General features: G+C 52.8%; 7 protein-coding genes across 7 annotated transcripts; 3 read left to right on the forward strand and 4 right to left on the reverse strand.

Annotated features, from left to right (window-relative positions):
- Positions 1–1,160: 1,160 nt before the first annotated feature.
- On the reverse strand, positions 1,161–3,794 carry TRIVIDRAFT_35003 (uncharacterized protein; the record flags this gene model as incomplete). Its single annotated transcript, XM_014106106.1, has 1 exon — positions 1,161–3,794. One exon carries the CDS (start codon positions 3,792–3,794, stop codon positions 1,161–1,163), a length of 2,634 nt encoding a protein of 877 aa, XP_013961581.1.
- Positions 3,795–6,801: 3,007 nt separating this feature from the next.
- Positions 6,802–7,750, forward strand: TRIVIDRAFT_73281 (uncharacterized protein; the record flags this gene model as incomplete). Its single annotated transcript, XM_014106107.1, has 2 exons — positions 6,802–6,935; positions 7,000–7,750. The coding sequence occupies 2 exons, from the start codon at positions 6,802–6,804 to the stop codon at positions 7,748–7,750; spliced, it is 885 nt and encodes a 294-aa protein (XP_013961582.1).
- Positions 7,751–7,992: 242 nt separating this feature from the next.
- On the reverse strand, positions 7,993–9,516 carry TRIVIDRAFT_188245 (uncharacterized protein; the record flags this gene model as incomplete). Its single annotated transcript, XM_014106108.1, has 3 exons — positions 7,993–8,505; positions 8,659–9,353; positions 9,456–9,516. The coding sequence occupies 3 exons, from the start codon at positions 9,514–9,516 to the stop codon at positions 7,993–7,995; spliced, it is 1,269 nt and encodes a 422-aa protein (XP_013961583.1).
- Positions 9,517–11,692: 2,176 nt separating this feature from the next.
- Positions 11,693–12,439, forward strand: TRIVIDRAFT_215127 (uncharacterized protein; the record flags this gene model as incomplete). The annotated part of the gene is made up of 1 exon (XM_014106109.1): positions 11,693–12,439. One exon carries the CDS (start codon positions 12,117–12,119, stop codon positions 12,330–12,332), a length of 216 nt encoding a protein of 71 aa, XP_013961584.1.
- On the forward strand, positions 11,704–12,439 carry TRIVIDRAFT_185494 (uncharacterized protein; the record flags this gene model as incomplete). The annotated part of the gene is made up of 1 exon (XM_014106110.1): positions 11,704–12,439. The coding sequence occupies one exon, from the start codon at positions 11,764–11,766 to the stop codon at positions 11,920–11,922; it is 159 nt and encodes a 52-aa protein (XP_013961585.1).
- A 475-nt stretch (positions 12,440–12,914) lies between these two features.
- On the reverse strand, positions 12,915–14,881 carry TRIVIDRAFT_63141 (uncharacterized protein; the record flags this gene model as incomplete). Its single annotated transcript, XM_014106111.1, has 2 exons — positions 12,915–14,048; positions 14,129–14,881. The coding sequence occupies 2 exons, from the start codon at positions 14,879–14,881 to the stop codon at positions 12,915–12,917; spliced, it is 1,887 nt and encodes a 628-aa protein (XP_013961586.1).
- Positions 14,882–15,138: 257 nt separating this feature from the next.
- Positions 15,139–16,670, reverse strand: TRIVIDRAFT_197233 (uncharacterized protein; the record flags this gene model as incomplete). The annotated part of the gene is made up of 4 exons (XM_014106112.1): positions 15,139–15,263; positions 15,521–15,916; positions 16,110–16,141; positions 16,483–16,670. 4 exons carry the CDS (start codon positions 16,668–16,670, stop codon positions 15,139–15,141), a joined length of 741 nt encoding a protein of 246 aa, XP_013961587.1.
- Positions 16,671–18,367: the final 1,697 nt, after the last annotated feature.

Raw genomic sequence — 18,367 nt, forward strand, 5'->3', positions numbered from 1 at the left:
AAGACGATGAGCGCATAGACATGCCAAATATGGCCGTTGTGTCGCTCATCTCTCGTCTTTGGCTTCTTTCCTCTCCTCTCCTCTTCCCCCGTGACCATTCTCTTCTGCGCTTCAGCACAGACACAGAAATCTGACTGGCTAAACCGCCAAGCAGCAGTCACAGAGCAATCACAGAGTATCACCGTCCCGCTTGACAATCGGAGAATTTCCGCTTCAAGCTGGGCAACCAAGACGCTTGTCCCCCAGGCGGGCTAAAATCGGTAGCACGGAGTAATACAGAGTGGATAAACAGCGTAGCCATTTGAGGGGAAAATTGGATCAAGGAGAAATAAAAGTCTTGCTGTGTGACGCCGAGGGCTGAACTGAGACATGGAACGGCACTGAATCACGTTCTTCACGGCCCGGCGGGTGCTTGAGGACGGAGAAATCACAATGTTGCTGGTGTAATGGTGACACTTGTGGTGGCAGATTGCAGGAGATTGTCGCAGATACTCATGCAGATGCAGATATCACGTTGCACAAGACTAGAAGGACATGTCACGAGATATAATAATACAGATTGGACTACGGAGTAATACTCCGCAGATTGCTCCAGATCAACAACACACCACCATGCCGGTCTAGCACCATCAAGTCACGTCACTTCCATGCGCCATCTTTGATCTTCAACTTGCTTTCTACGTTGTCTGCTAAACCTAGGAGTTATATACGTAATCTTAGTCTACTATATACCGTCTCCCTCTCTAACGTCTTCAGCGCCATCCTAAAAAAAAAAAAAAGACTCGGCAGCGCCAAATCCTTTTTTCTGTCTACCGTAGGACCAACAAACCCGATTCCCCAAAATATATATCAAAGGCATGTGTTGAACGGTCCACCCATAAATTCACAATCATAAGTACGAGACGCCTTATATACCCTGACTGAATACAAAAAGGAAAAAAAGAGAAACAAGAAAAACATATTAATGCCCCAATGCCCCTGTAAATGAAACAAGAAGTAGAAAGAAAAATATGTATGGTGGGAAAAAGAACGTTTTAACAACGCCGCAGATGTCGATATCTGCCAGCATGTCATGATGCAGTAAACAAAAAAACTTAAAGGACAAAGAAAACTTTTCAAAAGTCTTTTCGTCCTCGGTTCGCAGTTCAAAGATGGCTGTATCACTCGGATGGGTTGTAGTGCCAGCGCAAGCTGTTCTCCTCAACCCACCATCGCGCGACAAACGCAGCTTGCTCTGCCCATTGGGCTGCCTCACTTGACCTCTCCTGTTCGATTTTGTGCAGAAAGTCGGCAAAGTCAAAAGCAACGAGATGCTTCTCTTCATGGGGCTCTGTATCCAAGTCGGTGAAGCGCCACTCGGTATTTTCAATGATGGGCACCGTGAGTCTCCAGTGTGGTTCGAGCGAGTCACGAACAGCAACAGTTGCTCGGCCAGGATTCATAACGGTGAATTGCCAGTTGGGTTGGTGCGTCCTTTCGTTGTAGTCGATGAGCGACCGCAGCATTGACTGTCCCTCATAGTTGTCAATCATATCTTTTGCAATCTCAGTCTGCGATGGAGAAAGCGAACCAGTTTCCAGTAGTAAATCGAGAAGCGTGGGCAGGATCTGGTATGAAACGACTGCCTCGTCGATGTCGATGGCAGGCAGCTGAGGGTGCGAAAAGACCAGCGGGACGTGGAAGTTGCCAATGTTTGCGTTGTAGTACGGCGTGATGCCGTCATTTTCCGGGACCGAGAGGCCGTGATCTCCAACAAAGATAACCAGAGTTTCATCAGCCACGCCTTGCTCATCCAGAACATCCAGGATCTTTTGGAGCCATCCATCGACGAATCCAATGGCGTTGAGGTATTTTGATACATTGTCCAGCTTGGTGGTGTCCTCGCTGGTGATGGGAACATGGTCCACATCTTCCGGGAGGCCAAAAGGATGGTGCGTGGTGCTGGTCAAGTGCGTCAAAAAGACTCGCTCGTTGTTCTCCTTGGCCGTCTTGAATGCATCGCGGATATAATCCTCGATGACGTATTCAGGCATTCCGTAGTAGTTGATATCCTCAACATCCACCGGCCCAAACTTGGCGTCATCACTCTTGAGGTATTCCTTTGAAACGGTATTGTTTACCGGGAAACCAAGTTGGGTCATGAGCGTATCCTGTTTGTCAAATCCATTCGTCACTGACATCATAAAGGAGCTCTTCCACTTGTGAGTAGTGAAGTCGTCCTTGTCGGCGTCCTTGGAAGAGTTGCCCAGGCCGAGGTTCATGGCGTCAAAGATGTGAGGCAAGCAGGGTTGGTAAATGTGATGCGTGACTTCGGCGTTGAAATCGGCGACGAGCGGCGACAGTCCGCAGAGCGTGCCAGTAAGACTCTTGAGTGTGTAGCTGGCCGTTGTGTGGCAGTTGTTGGCGTTGAGACCACCCCGTCGTTTCTTCTCCTTGTGCTGAAAGCCATCCTCGTAATCTCCCGTCAGGAAGTTGGCGGTGGGGGTGAGCGTGGATATTTTCTTCTCAGCCGTCTTCGGGAGTGTGCCGTTCTCGAACGATTCTACCGCAAGTTGATAGAACAAGCCATCCTTCTTGACAGGGAAGGCGTCTTTTCTCGTGCTTTCGAGCTTGATGAGCACAACGTTCTTGATGGTGATGTTTGCCAGCCTGTCGCGAAGCTCGGGGAGGACATCGTTTTTAAGGTTGGATATTTTCAGGGGGTCCTGGGAAGCACGATAGTGCGTCTGCTCCTGCTCATACCAATCCTCAAACCCTGGGAGGGGGTCCTTTGGCAGCCACTCCCATCGAATCGGCTCGACCAGCGCGGTACGGTTATCCCAGTTCCAGCCAATGCTGTTGTCGTAGACGGGGGTGAGCGCAGCTAGAATGGGCGATGAGTGAGCAAAATCCGCAAAAGGCAGTAGCGGCAAGGTCCACGACATGTAGGTGTAGGAACCTTCATCCGGCCGGACAATGTACAGCAAGACTTGAAGGAACAATGTGAAGCCGACGAGAACATAGAGAGCAGTGGTCCATTTCGATTTCCGACGCATATCGGAGACAACGCTAGAGCCGCTGGAGCCACTGGAGCCGCTGGAGTCGACCTCATCGTCCTCTTTGCCCATGAGCTCAGATCCGCCCTCAACGTCCTGCTGCGGAATGTGAGCGTATCTGACATTTGCCGCAGGGCGAATGCGGTAGGGGATCTTGCTGTATACAAAGACAAAGGGCCACTTGAGCAGGTCCAAGGCAAGGCCAGCCAAGTAGTAGAAGATGTCCTGAGTCACCCAGCTAATGGCCAGGATGATAGCCAACACAATCAGGCACGTAAACAGTCCAGTAACTGCCAGTTTCCAGGAAGAGGCGTTGCTAGCCAAGCCAGCATTGCGCCAATGAGGCTCAGAGCCTGCGACGACAAAAAATGAGTTGTTGATGGCCGCCAGGACCAGCACAATCATGACGAGAAGCGAGGCCAGCGTCGTGAGAATGATGCGCAGCCACCGCCATGGGTAGATTTCCGTATCGAGCAGCAGCCGTATTAATATTAAGAAGATGGTATCTTGTGTGAAGAATGTCATGCCCCAATTCCTTATCGCGGAGAAGGCAAGCGCCGTGAGATGGGCGTATATGTGGACCAGCTTGCTGCTGGTGAGGGCGACGACGCATATGGCAAAGAGGAACTCTCGGGATACGAATCGAGCCGCGAAGGCATACAGAACCCGGAGAACAGGTCCCGCAACGCGAGAAACGGTCGAGGCAGCGGAATGTAACTGTCGCCGCGTCGGGCTGGAGAGGCGGATGCCAGACGCCATGCCGCTGGCGAAGCGGCGCGTCGATTCCATCGCGAAAAGCCTGAAAAGAAAACGATGATGGGGTCGAGTCGGGGTCGAAGTCGTTCGATGGGAGTTGAGGTCGAAGTCGAGGTCGAGGTCGAGGCCGAGGTCGAAATAGAAAAAGGGCTGAGAGGGCGAAGGCGAAAAACGAGAGGCTCACAGGGCTAGCACCAAGTGACGCTTCTCATAGCCAACGCGCCGCTGTTGAAGCGGGATACAGAGGTTATCGTCTCTCTTTCTTCAGGTTCTCGTCGTGCTTTCCCCCTTGTTGACGGGCTCACGAGACTGTCTTCTGCCGCAGTATCGCAGCTACGCCACGGAGAAACGCAAAAATAAAGAAGGAAAATAAAAAAATAAAAACGAAAGAAAGAAACCGAGGCTGAGGGCAGTGAGAGAGACAGTGATCGCGTGCGCAAAACTAAAGCAGAGACCAACAATGGGAATGTACAATCAGGAGTGGATGTGGCAGTTGGGCAAACAAAAGTTCTCCTCGATTTTCTCGCCCGAGTCGAGTCGCTACTCCGTCCCCCGTCCGTCCCTGTACCTGTACCTGTACCGGTACCAGCACTTTCCAGTCAGTGTCGCGTGCCTGTAATACCATTAGAGCAAAACGCCCCACCAATGGCTTCCCGAGATTGTTGCGCTGTGCCTGTTTATGTCTCGGTGACCTGGTACTAGCAGTGTTCTAGGCGCTATTTGCAGGTACCGCTACTTTACGCACCTGCTGGAATTGGGGTCCAGCAGCCCCTTATTTGTACAGCTAACCCATCTCGCACTGTCCCAAACGGGTCGTCATGCATCAAGTACCGGGTACATGTACTCCGTGCGCGCCATCTCCTCGTTTCAACGTCCATGCGTTGCCGGAAAGAGGGTAGGCGGCGATGATGAGTTAGTCTACAAGAGGAAACGCAAAGTGAATATCGCGAGCCAGCTTGGGATGGCTGGAGGGGTCGCCTGTGGTGTGGTTCGTATTGGAGATGCATGTTTGGTTCGAGTCTACGCCGCATTTGCTGCCAAGGTCGTGAGACGGACGGATGCTGAGGCCTCATGATGGGATGCAAGTCTGCATCACAGACAAGCTGCATGAGTGAATGACATGGGCTCTAATGCGGCGTCCAATTGCAGCTGGGGGGGGTTGTAAACAGTAATCCCCGCGGGGGCTATAATCAGATACCGCGGCGACAACCAGCAGATACTTGACACCAGCATAGCCCAAATGTCTCGTATTAATTATAGAACATATTAGGGTTGGCTTTGAGATCAGCTCAGCGTCGTGCTTATTCTTTCCCGCCAACGTCTTGGCACTCGCCAGCAATTGACACTTGCACTCCCGCCATTGTCGTTGGCCAGGCTTATATAGAGTTTGGCAGACTGTTGGAGGTTTAGTCCAGTGAGACAAAACTCAACCGTGGTGGTGGGTCGGGCAAAGACTGAGACAAGCCGTGTTTGTTTCAACTATTGATGTCTTATGGCAGAATCCCAGCTATTGATCGACGTCAAGTGCGGGACGTGAGCCTCACCTTTGATGATGGATGTGCGGTACTTGGTAAGTGCCAGTATCCAGTACAGTACTTCCCTCTCCTCTATACCTGGTCCTTTTGTTACACATGCACGACCCGATAGAAGCAGCAAGATCTCCGTGTAACGACCCAGAAAAGGAAGCAACAGTCTTCACCGACGGAGCGGAGCGCATCGCATCATTGATGCCTCGAAACAGGAACTCTAGTAATACAGAGTAGTAGCATTAGTAATCAATTTATGGACAGCAATTCGGCAGCGGGGGAAGCAACTTTTGAGATGTGATGACATGGATTCCTAGGCCATGGCCATGTGTCTAGTCACATTTTTAGGTCGTTGGCGTCGTGCTGCTGCCTTGCTCGACAGGTATCGACAACACTGGCACGGTGTTAGTGCGTGGCGGGCACTGTCTAGAAAAGCTTAGCCTCGAGCTAATTTGTAAAAACTTATTTCATGGCTGACTCAAGCCTCTTATTTCGCCTCCATTATTTCTCTCCTTTGGATGGACCAGCAACCCACCGCCACCTACTATACTAATCCAATCGAGCCAACAGTGCGATGAGTATTTGAGTGACCTGACAGCGGCCACGCGAGAGGAACGCATGGCAGAAGTCAATTCCGTCTTCAGCCTCTACGATACACCATTGTGATTGACCCTTGGTCTAATCGATAGTTGCCCGTTCTTAGTAATGCATCCTGCAGAGCTAAGTACCTACACAGCCCCCCCTATCCCTGATTCTTCATTTCCCTCTGCTGCATCTGTCACTTTCGCACCTGCCGGATCACTCGCATCAATAATTGGCTTATACTTGTACTACCTGTATTGCATTGCCCACTTGCGATTAGGCTGTTTTGCCAAGCATCACTGCAAGTGGGCCTCGAGATTTGATGCTCGGTCAGCCGCCGCAGGTCTAGTTCGGGGCTATCAATGGATTCCATTGAATTAATTAGTCCCTTCAATGGTGCTCCGTCCCGGGCTGGAAAATACCTACCGACACGGGTCCCGGCACGAGACCAAGTACAGGTACAAGTACATGCCGCCTATAGCCACCGCTAGCCCGGGCCCTTCTCGAAGGCCTCTAGCGACTCGCTACCCCGTACTTTTCATTAATTCGCCGGGCCGTGCAAATGTCTTTCTTTGTCCGCAGCCAAGAGAGATGAAGACGGCATTCAAAGCCGGAGCCCCGTTTTGCCCTTCATCTGCATTGACCTCCTCGCTGCTGGTCCTTGCATCTGCGAGTACTATGTACTACTAGGTATACGTCCTGTAAGTTGTGGCACCGTATCCCAGGTCAAGACAAGACAAATGAATGCCTAATAGAAGAACAAAAAAGGCCTCAATTCTATCCAATTCTCGTATATTCTGTAACTCCGTATCTGCACCCCGCCTCCCCCTCACCAATTTGCGCCGCCGGTGGAATTGCATTCTTCAACTTCCCCCCACAGCAGATCACAGCGACAAGTCACGATGGCGTCGTCTCCAACCATCCCCGGCCTCAAGTATGCCAGTCACCAATACGGCCAGCACCAGCTCCAGCAGGTCGGTGTCTGGCAGTTTGAAGAGCCAGAAGCGGCAGTGTCAACGCCAGCCTATTGGATAATGTACGTTGCCCTGTCATGACTCCCGATGTGGAACAGACCCGGAGCCTAACTCTATCCGTGACAGCTTTATCCATGGAGGTGGGTGGCGAGACCCCAGAAACACCATCAATGACTTTGTGCCGTCCATCAAGCACATGTTGGCGCTGGCCGATCTGCCGAAATCTGCGGTTCGCGGCTTTGCCAGCCTCGACTACCGTCTGTCTCCGCACCCGCAATTTCCCCAGGATCCAGCCTCGACGCCGGCAAATGAGTTTCGCCAGGCCCAGCATCCGGAGCATGCCCAAGACGTCTTGTCTGCGTTGAGGTTCCTTGATGCCGAATATGCCATTGGAAGCAACTACGTTCTCATCGGCCACTCAGCCGGCGGCACGCTTGTTCACCAGGTCATTATGAACAACGACGCATCCTGTGCCTGGGGTCCGGCCGCGCCTTTGCCAGCAGCCCTCATCAGCATATCTGGCATACACGACTTGAGAGGCCTTGCAGACAGGCACGGCGGTGTTTACGACTCATTCATCTCCGATGCCTTTGGTTCAGACAGGCTGGCCTGGGACGCGGCGTCTCCGGCAAAGCTTCCTGGAAGCTACAAGAGCCTGTGCCCCAGTGAACCTCGGCTGTTCATCTTAGCGACATCTGCAGAGGACACTCTCATCGATGTGGACGAGCTTGACAACATGGAGGCCAAGCTCATTAAGGATGGCATCACGCCAATTGCCATCAGGAACCTCCGCCTTGAGCATGACAACATCTGGGAAGACGGCACACAGGTCGCGGAGCTTGTAGCCAAGGCCGTGGCAGAGCTGCAGCAACGCTGAGCATCATCCAACACGCAGCAAGCGGTAAACACTAGTATTGATTAAAGTCGTCATTCTTACTACCTGAAAACATGCTTCCTTGGTGAACCATGTTCCGATATCGGCACACATACATTTTCGTCACTCGTCATTGTGAATATCCTCCTCTTTTTTCTGAAATCCTTCCCCGCTGTTCTTCCCGTTCCCCCCCTTTTTCTCGTTTCCGATCGAACAATTCTTTCGGCAGCTGACCGACCAGCGCCCTAAATCTTGACCCATAGTCTCCATCCGGTCGCAGATATGCGACATGCTACAAAGATGACTGACGCTGCAGCCATGACAGTTCCTCCCCATATCTGTGCCCAAAAATAATCTCCCCCATTGTGGTCAATAATGGCACCTGCAGTTGGAGCTCCCGCCACCGTTGCCAGTGAGCAGAGCGTTTCTACCATGCCAAATCGAATGCCCATCTTCTGCGGGTCTTTGGTTAAGCTCGTCAGGGACGAGACAAACGTGCCCTGGTTGGCACCGATAGATAAGCCGTAGACAACGCTAAAGACATACATGCCCGTCCGGGTAGTGACTCCGATCCAGGAGTAAATCACTATGCTCACCACGACGGTGGCCGTGACGAATAGATTGATTGGGCCGGTGTATTTGTCTGCCATGTATCCTACAATCGGCCGCGCGGGAATGCCCATGGCATTCGTGATGAGGAGGAGATTGATGGAGTCAACGTTGGAGAAGCCAATGATGTTACGGGCGTAACTGTTAATCTAGGAAAGGGGTTAACGAACGATGTTTTTGTGGTTTTGTATGTTTTTTGGGCATTTTGATTTTTCGCAAGTCACCATCTTGACCTCACAGAAGCGATGAAAGCAAAACAAGACAAAAAGGAACACACGCATCATGACACTGCGCTTACGTACATAGAAGAAGACAAAGTAGAGAGCATAAAAGTATACAAACGCAGCCATGGAGAACAACAGGTACGGCAGCTCCGAGAAGGCGCCAAATTCAAACAGAGGGCCCGACCTGCGAGGCGGCAGTCTGGGCTTGAGCAGGATGTTTGCAATCACGGCCATGGTCAGGGCCAGGAAGCCGGCGCAGCGCACCGCCCAGGGGAATCCGATCTTGGGCGTCAAATACTGGATCGTCGCGGGGAACGTCACGCTACCAACCGAGGTGCCAACCGCCGAGACGGCCAGCGCAAAGGCCCTGTTCTTGTCGAAGTACGAGCTCAGCACGGAAATGGCCGGCATGAAGGCCACGCCCAGGCCGATGCCGATACACACGCCCTGGGCGAGGAAGATTTGCCAGTACGTCGTCGCCAGGCTCGTCATGAAGGTGCCGAAGACGGCCAGGAACGTCCCTACCGCGACCGTCTCGCGCGTGTAGCCGGCGTCGGCGAGGCGGCCGGACACGGCGCAGATGACATAGGTGAAGAAGATTTGCACGGAGCCGATCCATGAGACCTGCGAGGCGGGCAGGCCAAGCGTCTCGACGTAGTAGAGCTGGTAGACGCCAAAGGCTGCGGCGTAGCCCCAGGTCATGGCGTTGATGAGGTGAGTTGCGAGGACCTGGAGCCACGCCTGGAGGCCGCCGTCTGGGGGAGGGCCGTAATCTTTTTCTTCTTCTGCCAGTTCGACATCCTGGGCAGAGTTTAGGCCAGGCGGCGGTTGTGGTGAGTTGTTGTCATTGTTGGAAGTGGTGTTGCCGAGGACACTGGTCTCCTGGACGAAAGGTCCATTGGAGGAGGCATCTTTCTCATCATCTCGTAGCGTCATGATCAATTTAACGAAAGGCGAGAAGATAAAAAACAGGGGTATCCTATTAGTCGACGATTAAACAAAAATAATAAAACAAAATAATAATAATTAATCTTTTCCTATAGCACATCAAACAACAAGAACAAAGCTGCAGAAGCCCTCGAAAGCCATGCTATTCTTTCTTCTTAGCGCAGCTCCCACCGAACAAGAACAAAAAAGAAGGCCCTCTTTCTTCTTCGCCTTGCCTCGTACGGGGACACACTTATATACTCCCGCCGAAGACGCCTTGTGTCGGTTCTTCTTATCAGCTTTCTTTTGCAATTCCATCACTAAGACGCAAGGAACCCCATAATCGCCGGTCCGTTAGTCGGGGAATATACCCCGATATCGCCCCTGGTGCAGACGCCGTTATGTCCCAATAGACTCATCAGCGGCGCAAAAAAAGAGGAAGCCCAGTTTTAAAAATCCAAAAAATAAAGAGTACCAAGTTACATGTAGCAAGGTAGTGGTAATTTAGCTGCCGAGTGAGCAAAGCATGATGGTGCACGCGCACGCCCTAGAGGAAATGTAGAGAGGGGGCAGAAAGTGGATCGCGTCGCGAAGCCGAATCGGCAGCTAGAACCGGAGCATCTTTCACCGAGCCCGGCGGCACGGCATCAGCTGAACCATTGTTTTTTTCATGCAAGGGGTGAGGATTTGTGGGATTTAGCCGGATAATTGACGGTGTTTTTCGAAAGATAACGACATATGATTTGTGAGATTGAGGGATGTCGGAAGGGCGAAGGGCGCGGTGCTTGGGGGCCAGACTTGTGCTTGACAAGAGAAGTCCGACAGAAAGCTTAGAGCTCTCCAAAGCTCCTCGACACAGCAATCCAAGCTGCCAAAAACCAGGCAAAACGAGCCCAAACAAAGTGCAGCCCTCCGCATAAACAAACACCCGAACCAACCCACAAAAAAAAGCCCAGCCTCTAATAGATTGAAAGCTTGCTTTCCAAGCATACTCAAATACAGGGTAACTTGGGCTTTTTGGTTCCTCGTGTCTTTCTTATCCAAGCCCAGCCCCTCCCCCCCGCTCCGATGTCCGGCTTCCCCGGGCCCACATCTTGCCGACCCAGAAATCGGCGCCTGGGAATAATTTTTTTTTCGTTCCTTTTTTCCCTTTTACCAATGGCAAAGCCCCCAATCCTCACCGCTTCCCGTAAGGTAATCTGTACGTAAAAATTGGTGGGTGGAATATTCCAGCCCACTTTGCGGGAGAAGAAGTATTGGAAAGAGAAGAGAAAAAGCAACTTAGCCATATCCATTCCCATAATTTTCTTCTTCTCTGTTCTCATTCGCTCAAATACGTCGCACGCCCTCTTTTTTCCTGTTCTCTCTCGCTGCGGATCATTATCCGTAGGTGCGGTGCGCTTCCGGTGCCTGGAGAAAACAAAGGCACTATCTATTTCGCTGGCGGAGTTTCACGCCCGAACTAGACCTCGACGGTTGGCGAAATGAATGCGACTCATTAATACACTATCCCAGCTCTCTCTTGCCTTTTTTTCCCACCAGTACAACGATGACTACTCGTACTGCATACAATTCATACATTTTTTACTCGTCTTCATCGTCGCTCTTTTGCATCTTTGCATTTCTCGCAAATTCTCCCAAATCAACCCCTCCAATCCGCGGGGTAACGCAATGACGTAAACCCCCCCCCCGACAATGGAACTTGCACACACAAATTGCTCTTTATTGTTTATCTCCTCCTATCACTCGTGATAAGTCACATGATGCCGCACCCACCCGGACCAATCGGCTATTGAACCCCTGGATCCCAAAAGGATCCCCTTGCGCCGGCTTCTGCCGGCCCGTAACGGCGCTAGCCCGTATGGGGAATGGTCCGGAGAGCCAAGTTTGACGACACCTGGAACTATGCTGTGAGAGTTTTATCAAAATAGCGCCGATAGAGATGTTTGTCTGACGGCATTCTGCTTGAGCTGGGCATCGGAATTGTGCTGGCTGGGCGATTGGCGCTTCGCGGCTGCAGGGCGGGATCGAGGCGCTTGGTGCGTCTCATCCTTGCGACGTTGCGCTGAAGCTAACATCGGGCGAAACAGCCTAGCGGCTCGGGATCGCCTGAATCGGGCCAAAACATGCCCTTCGCCCAATCTACCCATCACTCATCACAAACGCAAAAGCGCATCTACTGACATAAAAGGATTTCTTTTTATAAAAACATGTTCCCGTATATTCGAAGCGCGATGGCGCTCCTTTCTCTGCGCTATGCCACTTGTTCCTCCCAGGCAAGCCCTCCCTCCTTCCAGAAAACAGGAACGAGCTGTACCGGAATCTCAAGGAAAACCAGTCAAAGATAAGAAAAAACCCGCAAACTACCGACCACGAATCGCTGAAAAATTCGGCGCAACAGATAGAAAGCTCTGAAAACGGAGAAAAATGAAGAAAGATGATAGCAGAAAAACAATAGAGGAAAAAAAAAAGAGAGCACCTCCTTCCCCGCCACCCGTCCCTTGTCAAGAAACTAGACAGTTGTAATCACACCAAAGACGAGCGCTCCAACCGGCGTTGTTTTTTTTTGCCACCATACCCGACCAAACCTTCTTTACTTTAGACATAGGATGCAAAAAGAAAAACGAAAAACCAGGAAAATAGGGAAAAAAAGAAAAGAAAACAAAAACGGAATGAAGAAAAAAAAAATAGAGAAACATTGGACACGCTTCCCCTCTCTCGTTCCAACCTTCGTTGGCGAGACATTTTTCCAAAGCTCGCCACGGCCGCCTTTTTTGTGTAACACCTCCTCGTTCCTTATCAACGAGTCCCCTCTAGTGATGTAATTTGCACACAAGTTGCAAAATTGGTGCGGTTGTGTGTGTGCCCTACTATTGCTGTTGTTGTAGCTGTCCTCGCTGTGCAGCTTGATGAAGATTCAAGAATAAAAAGCATAAGCGAAAAGAAGCGAGCAGAAACAGAAACGATGATGAAAAAGAGGAGAAAAAAAGAAGAAGGAAACCGAAAACAGATAAATGACACCTGATACACATCCCAAACGCCATTGAAGGAGTGTGTAATGGCCCTGCATTGGCCGTCGTAATTACATCTTCATAATAGCATCAAGTGAGAAAATGAAGATTGCGCCGTAAAAGAATCAAAACAACTTCAAGAGGCTTAAGGCGCCTGCCACCGTGCAGCTCCTTCTCGTCACAAGCGTTCGATCCAGGGGTTGTCGGACGCTTATGAGAGATAGGAGCTGTAGAACCCTGAGCGACCCTGATACACACAAATGCTCCGAGCCGAGAACCAGGGGAGAGAAAAAAAGAGAAGGAGTCTCCTTTCCTTTCTTTGCTTCTTAACTGACACACATCGTACAGAGCCTAGCGCGCGGGAAAACGAAAAAGGCAAACATGCAGATTTGTTCTCTACCGCTTACGCTTCTTGGCCTTGTCGGCGGTCATCGTGTTGGCAGCGATGGGTGCCGCGGGCAGTAAAGCGGGATGCGATGCGATGGTGATCTCTTCCTTCTTTAGCGGCACTCCCATGTGGCGACCATAGCGGCCCTTTCGGCCATTGCCCTCATCTTCGCTGATGCACTGATCTGCCGAGAGGCCGGCATCGCGGCAGCGACCACAAGGTCGTTGGCGGTCACAGCCCTTTTTGCTCTTCCTGCAGCGCTGGCAGCGTGGCTTGGTGGAGAGATCAGGCTGCTCTTCTTCACCAGCTTGGGGGACATGTCCGACAGACACAATTGATTGCTTCCTAGAATGGGTGGTGGAGGCCGCTGGGGAGATTGGTCCGCTGGGGACAATGGGTAGCTTCTTAGTCTTGCTGCTATTGGAAACACGGGGCGCCTTGGTCTTCGAAGAGGCTGGCTTAGGAACGGGGATAGGGGCAGGCTTGCTCTTTACCGTCTTGCTCTGTGCCGGCTTGGCCCGAACGTCGGGACCATCCTCATAGTCGGCGTCATCACCGCTAGCCTCGGCACAGTCAGTGGGCGGCATGAAGTGCGATTCTGTGGTCTGGTAAATCTGCTTGGACATGCCGGACAGATCCAACTTTTGGCGACGGGATGGCGGGAGCCCGGCGTCGCTATCGCTGTCACTGTCGCTGGTTGCGCCAGTGGACGATGCGGCGTCGGCTCGACCGCTGAAGGCGTCCTCCAAAGTCGATGCCGATGTGCGGCCGTGAGAAATGTTGGACATCTCACCCAGCCGCATGAGCTGGATGGCGACATCCTTGTCTTCCTCCGACATGCAGCTTCCGACGGTGGGGTCGGGAGTTGGGAGGATGCCCATGGCATGGGCCATGCTATGGCTGCCATATGAGATGCTGCCCCGACCGCGACGGTCGCTGGAGACAGGGGTCGAGTACATACTCAGCCCATGCCCGCTACCGTAGCTCTGCGGAGAGTGCAGCGGTCGTGGGTGTATAAAAGGGTTCTGGCCAGTCTGGACGTAAGATAGAGATGGCCTGTGATGTTCGATACGTCTGGCTGGAGAGACGGATGGGTTCGAAGTAGCGGCCGGCATTTGAGGCGGTGCGAATAGCGGCAGTTCCTGAGGGCAGGGAAAAAAAAGAAAAAAAAGGTTAGCAAAATCGCGAACAAAGGTTTGTAGTGATGATGCGCTGCGCTTACAGAGCTCTCAAACTTGGCCCTCTTCCGTCGGCCGCCTTCGACAATGTTTTCAACACTAATGTCGGTGGTTCCGAGCTGCTCCTTGGTTCGGGCGGATGTGGTGCTCGGGGCGCCATCACCGCTGCTGTAGCCATTCATGCTCTCGGCGTAGGCATCGGGGTGGTTATGGACGACGTGGCTCTTGGTAGAGCGAGAGCGACCCTTTTTGCCATTGGTGCTGGTTGAGTCGCTTCTGCGTCCCCGCGACACATTGGGCGAAGGACTTCGCCTGCGTGGTGATGTCGAATAGGGCCGGGCCATTTCAGGCCCGAAGCGCTGGGGAAGAGCGTAGCCTTCACCCCCGTAATAAGAATCAGCGCCCATATGAAGACTGCGATAGTGATGTGATTCTAGGGCAGCCATGGAAGCCTCTTCGATGACTCGGACGTAGACAATCATATTGTTGCGGAAATTTTCATATCGCGCAATCAGGGTGTTGCCAAGCTCGTCCTCGAAGCTGACGCCCTTTGATCCGGGAGGACCCGAGTACAAGCCATAAAAGTTCTTGACGGTTGTGACGATCGAGTCCGTGGTATCATGAGGGTAAATCTGGACTCGCATAGGCAAGCGCGCACGGTATTGAGGCGATTCAAGGAACAGCAGCTCAAATGCGACGTTCTTGGGGCTTGGCGCCTGACGGGGCGAGACACTGCCGCCGTTTGAGGACGCCGCCGACATGCCGCCAGAAGTGTTTATGGGGGATAATGAATTCATGTTTTATGCTTTGTCAATCTTTTTGATGGACTTGTGTTATATCGATTCGGATGGAAGAGGAGGGGATGGCGATCGAAGTCCCGTGGAGAGAGTTGGGCTGGGGACGTGAGTGCGGATTTTGCCTGGGTTGGACAGAGCCAGCAGCTTCAGGCAAGAGTATCGCTCGGTAGGAGGACGGGCAATTTCATCACCGGCCGGTAGCCAGGACTCGAGATGGGCTCTTCCGCCTCTAGCTGACGATGAATGATGAGGCAATGTCAAAAGCTCATCACCATCCAGGCTATGCGGTAAGCGCCTGCTTCTTGGGTCAGCTCCTGGCTGGCGCGGCGGCGGATTCGGCGGCGACGAGGACTGGAGAGAGCGGCGGCGCTCTGGGCGAGATCTGGCAGACGATTCAGCGAGGTTAGCCATGGACGCCCACGATGGACTTGGAACAAGGCTGCAAACAAGAGTTGATGAGGATCGCGAAGCCCTCAGTCGGAGCGGATTGGGGGAAAAAAGCTGCTGTGAACGAAGGCGCCGGCAAAGCCAGGACGGGGGGGTGGGATAAGGTGCGTATCCAAGGGATGGGGCGTATTGGGAGGCCAAATTCAGGGCAAAGGCATGATCGCGCACGACGATAGAGTCGATGGAACTCACCAGATGTATCAGGAGTGATTTGCAAAAGCTGTTGCTGGAGGCCAAGTTGGTAGAATGTGTGCATGGGGAAAAGAGGAGCTGCTAGGCGAGGTCGAACGATTTTGTCGCTGCCGGCTGGGCTCACTAACACGCCGTTGCTGTCGCAGTCTCCTGGAAGCGCCTTGTAGCGCCTGTAGCGTGCTGGCTTAGTGGCCTTTGGTCGCTGAAGAAGGTGCTGGCGGCGAGGCCTGGATAGCGCTGTGGGAGCCCTGAAGCAAAAGGTTCGGCGGGCTGTAGCACCGGATGAGTGCGTCGACGCCCCAAGCGCCATTGCCCCAGGCGCATTCAAAAGTGGTCTCTTGTCTTCTTCTCTTTGCGCCCGCCGCAATTTGGAGCCTTTTCTCTCCCAAGCATATACTTTGATTTGATTATTTAGCATTGGTCTAACTGCTACTAAATGGCGCTTCTCTAAGCAAGGGGGAAAAGGCTGCTGTTCAGGCTGCAGTGGCCATCCCATGCCGTGGTCTTCGGCGCAAACAAACTGGGCCGACGAATAGTGGCGAGCCCGCTTCCACCATGCGACTCGATCTTTGTCCCTCGCGTCGCGCACCTTTACGAGGGCTCGATACTAAAGCATTTTGACTATACATACAGTAGCAAGGGCTAAAGAAATAAAGTATTACTAGCTGATAGTGTAATGAGGCCCTCGTCGTAGGTGAACTCAACACTGCTTACATTTAGATACTTGAGTACCTAAGCCGCTCCGGCATTGGCATTGGCATTGGCCACAGCAGCGGCAATGGGGTCAGATTTACTACCAAGGTAGGCGATGTACTCGACATGTAAAGTTGGATTGATCCAATCCATGTTCCATTATCTCGTACTGCTCAGAAAAGCCAAGCCGGAGCGTCTCGAGAGGAGACAAAAGCTCCATCAATCAATGCCCATCTGCGGCCACAAAACGCCAGCCGACTGCAACGGACCTATAAGACGACGGCATCTCCAAACCCTCATCCTTCGTCAGGCACCACAGCAGATGGTTAGGGCAGCGTACATGTCGATGGTCATATTTTTCCCCTTCTTTTCTCGTCTCGTCGTCTTCTGCTGCTGCACAGTACGCATACGTGTGGGCGCAGGCTACTGTGCTCGCCATGTATTCGCACACGGACATGGTTAGACACTGGCTCTGCCATGCCGTGAGAGGGTCGGATTCAAAGGGGAACGGCGCTGAGGCGATGGCAACGCAGCCGGAACGGGCATAGGGTGCAGAGACCGCTCGTTTGGCCCGTTTGACCCGTCACCAACTCATCAGTCCCTAGTCTGGTGACCCCGTCGGCCATTTTCGCGTAGTAGCATCATCTATTATTATGGAGTTGTTCGTTGTCAAACTCAGCCAGACGGGCCCACACGGACAGCGAAGGCGACGCCACCAGCCCCTCATGGCCTGCGATCCCAAGATGTGAGCCGGCAACTGACATGCAGTGTGTGTCGAGCTACATGTAGTCTGTTGCTTTAGCACGGCCAGAGGCACAGTAGTCGCAGCGAAAGAATCCTGCGGTCCCAGAGAGTCGACGGCGTGCTTCAGGTTGTCTGTCTCTGCTCCGTCTCTTGTCTCTATATCTCCGTCTCTGTCTCTCCTTGTCTATGCTTTGCGATTCTCTGAGATGCTCTCTTCTGCCCAGAACAAGTACCGCCGTCCCTTGGTATGTACGAACATGTACCAAAACGGTACCAAACGCACCCGTGTCGTATCACTGCCTGGCAATGGCCGATATGTGACATGATGGCATGGGAGCGCATCCCAGAGTCGAAAGCTGCAGGACGCTGGGCGTGCGTGTGCGTGCGTGTGCGTACGTGCGTCCATGCGGCCTGGCGCTGATTGATTGATTGATTGCGATTGATTGATCCGCCACCCTCTCCGCACCACTCGCTGGCAGACAAACATCCAGACTTGTCCTGCTTGTACAGCAAAGGGCCAGGACCCCAGCCAGGCTCCGCGATGCACATTCCGACGACCCCCATGGCCTATGGCCTGGCTGGCATACCCAGGATTTATTGACGAGCGCTTGTTCGAAGCCTTGGACTCGGGCGAGGCAGCACTGGAGCTAAAGGAGAGGGAGAACGAGCTGGACCGTCACCGCGGCATGGGTCAGCGAGTCTGCTAGTCTCCAAGCATACAAGGTCGATTCCAGCGGCTGGGTGCTAAATTTACCACTCCAGCTGCTCCGTGGCCCTCTGTGCTTGTGCTTCTTCCAATATTAATTCCCGAGCGCTGCTGATGGCCAATGGCGCCGCATCAGATGCCGGCCCAGAGGCGCCCGTTTCTCCTCCTGCAGGGATCCTGAACAGCAAGAGTGTGGGCTAAGCAGGAGAGGTGGGGATGCCAGACTGAGGCGGTAGCGGCAAGGGCTGGGCAAAGGGTCCAAGTTGAGGCCAGTTGACTCGAGCATCAATGGCTATCGATTCATACAGTGTATGTACGAGTATGTACAAGCATGACTGCCTGCATTGAATCTGTGCTAGGTGGTTAGTGCGCTGCCGGGGCTCGGCACCGCTTCGATCCTCACAGGACGATCCAGAACAGCTTCAACTCTGCAACGCTCGAGGCAATCGATCACTCAATCGATCACTCAGCAGATGCTTCCTTGCCTGTCTGCCTGCTTCTGGAGCTCCATACGGGCAAAGAGTACATGTACGCTCAATTGTGCCGTCCCTGGGGCCTCGCGGTGCTTCCTGGCCTCGACCTTGTCGACCCGAGTTGATGCTGAACAGAGCAGAGAGGGTGTGCCTGACAGCCCCTCTCCTGTCGTCGCAAGATCGGCCCAAACTCTCTCGAATGGGGAGAGGAGGGGAAAACCCAAGCACCAG

This window comes from Trichoderma virens (genome assembly GCF_000170995.1).
Source record: "Trichoderma virens Gv29-8 chromosome Unknown TRIVIscaffold_1, whole genome shotgun sequence".
Taxonomy (NCBI): Eukaryota; Fungi; Ascomycota; class Sordariomycetes; order Hypocreales; family Hypocreaceae; genus Trichoderma; species Trichoderma virens.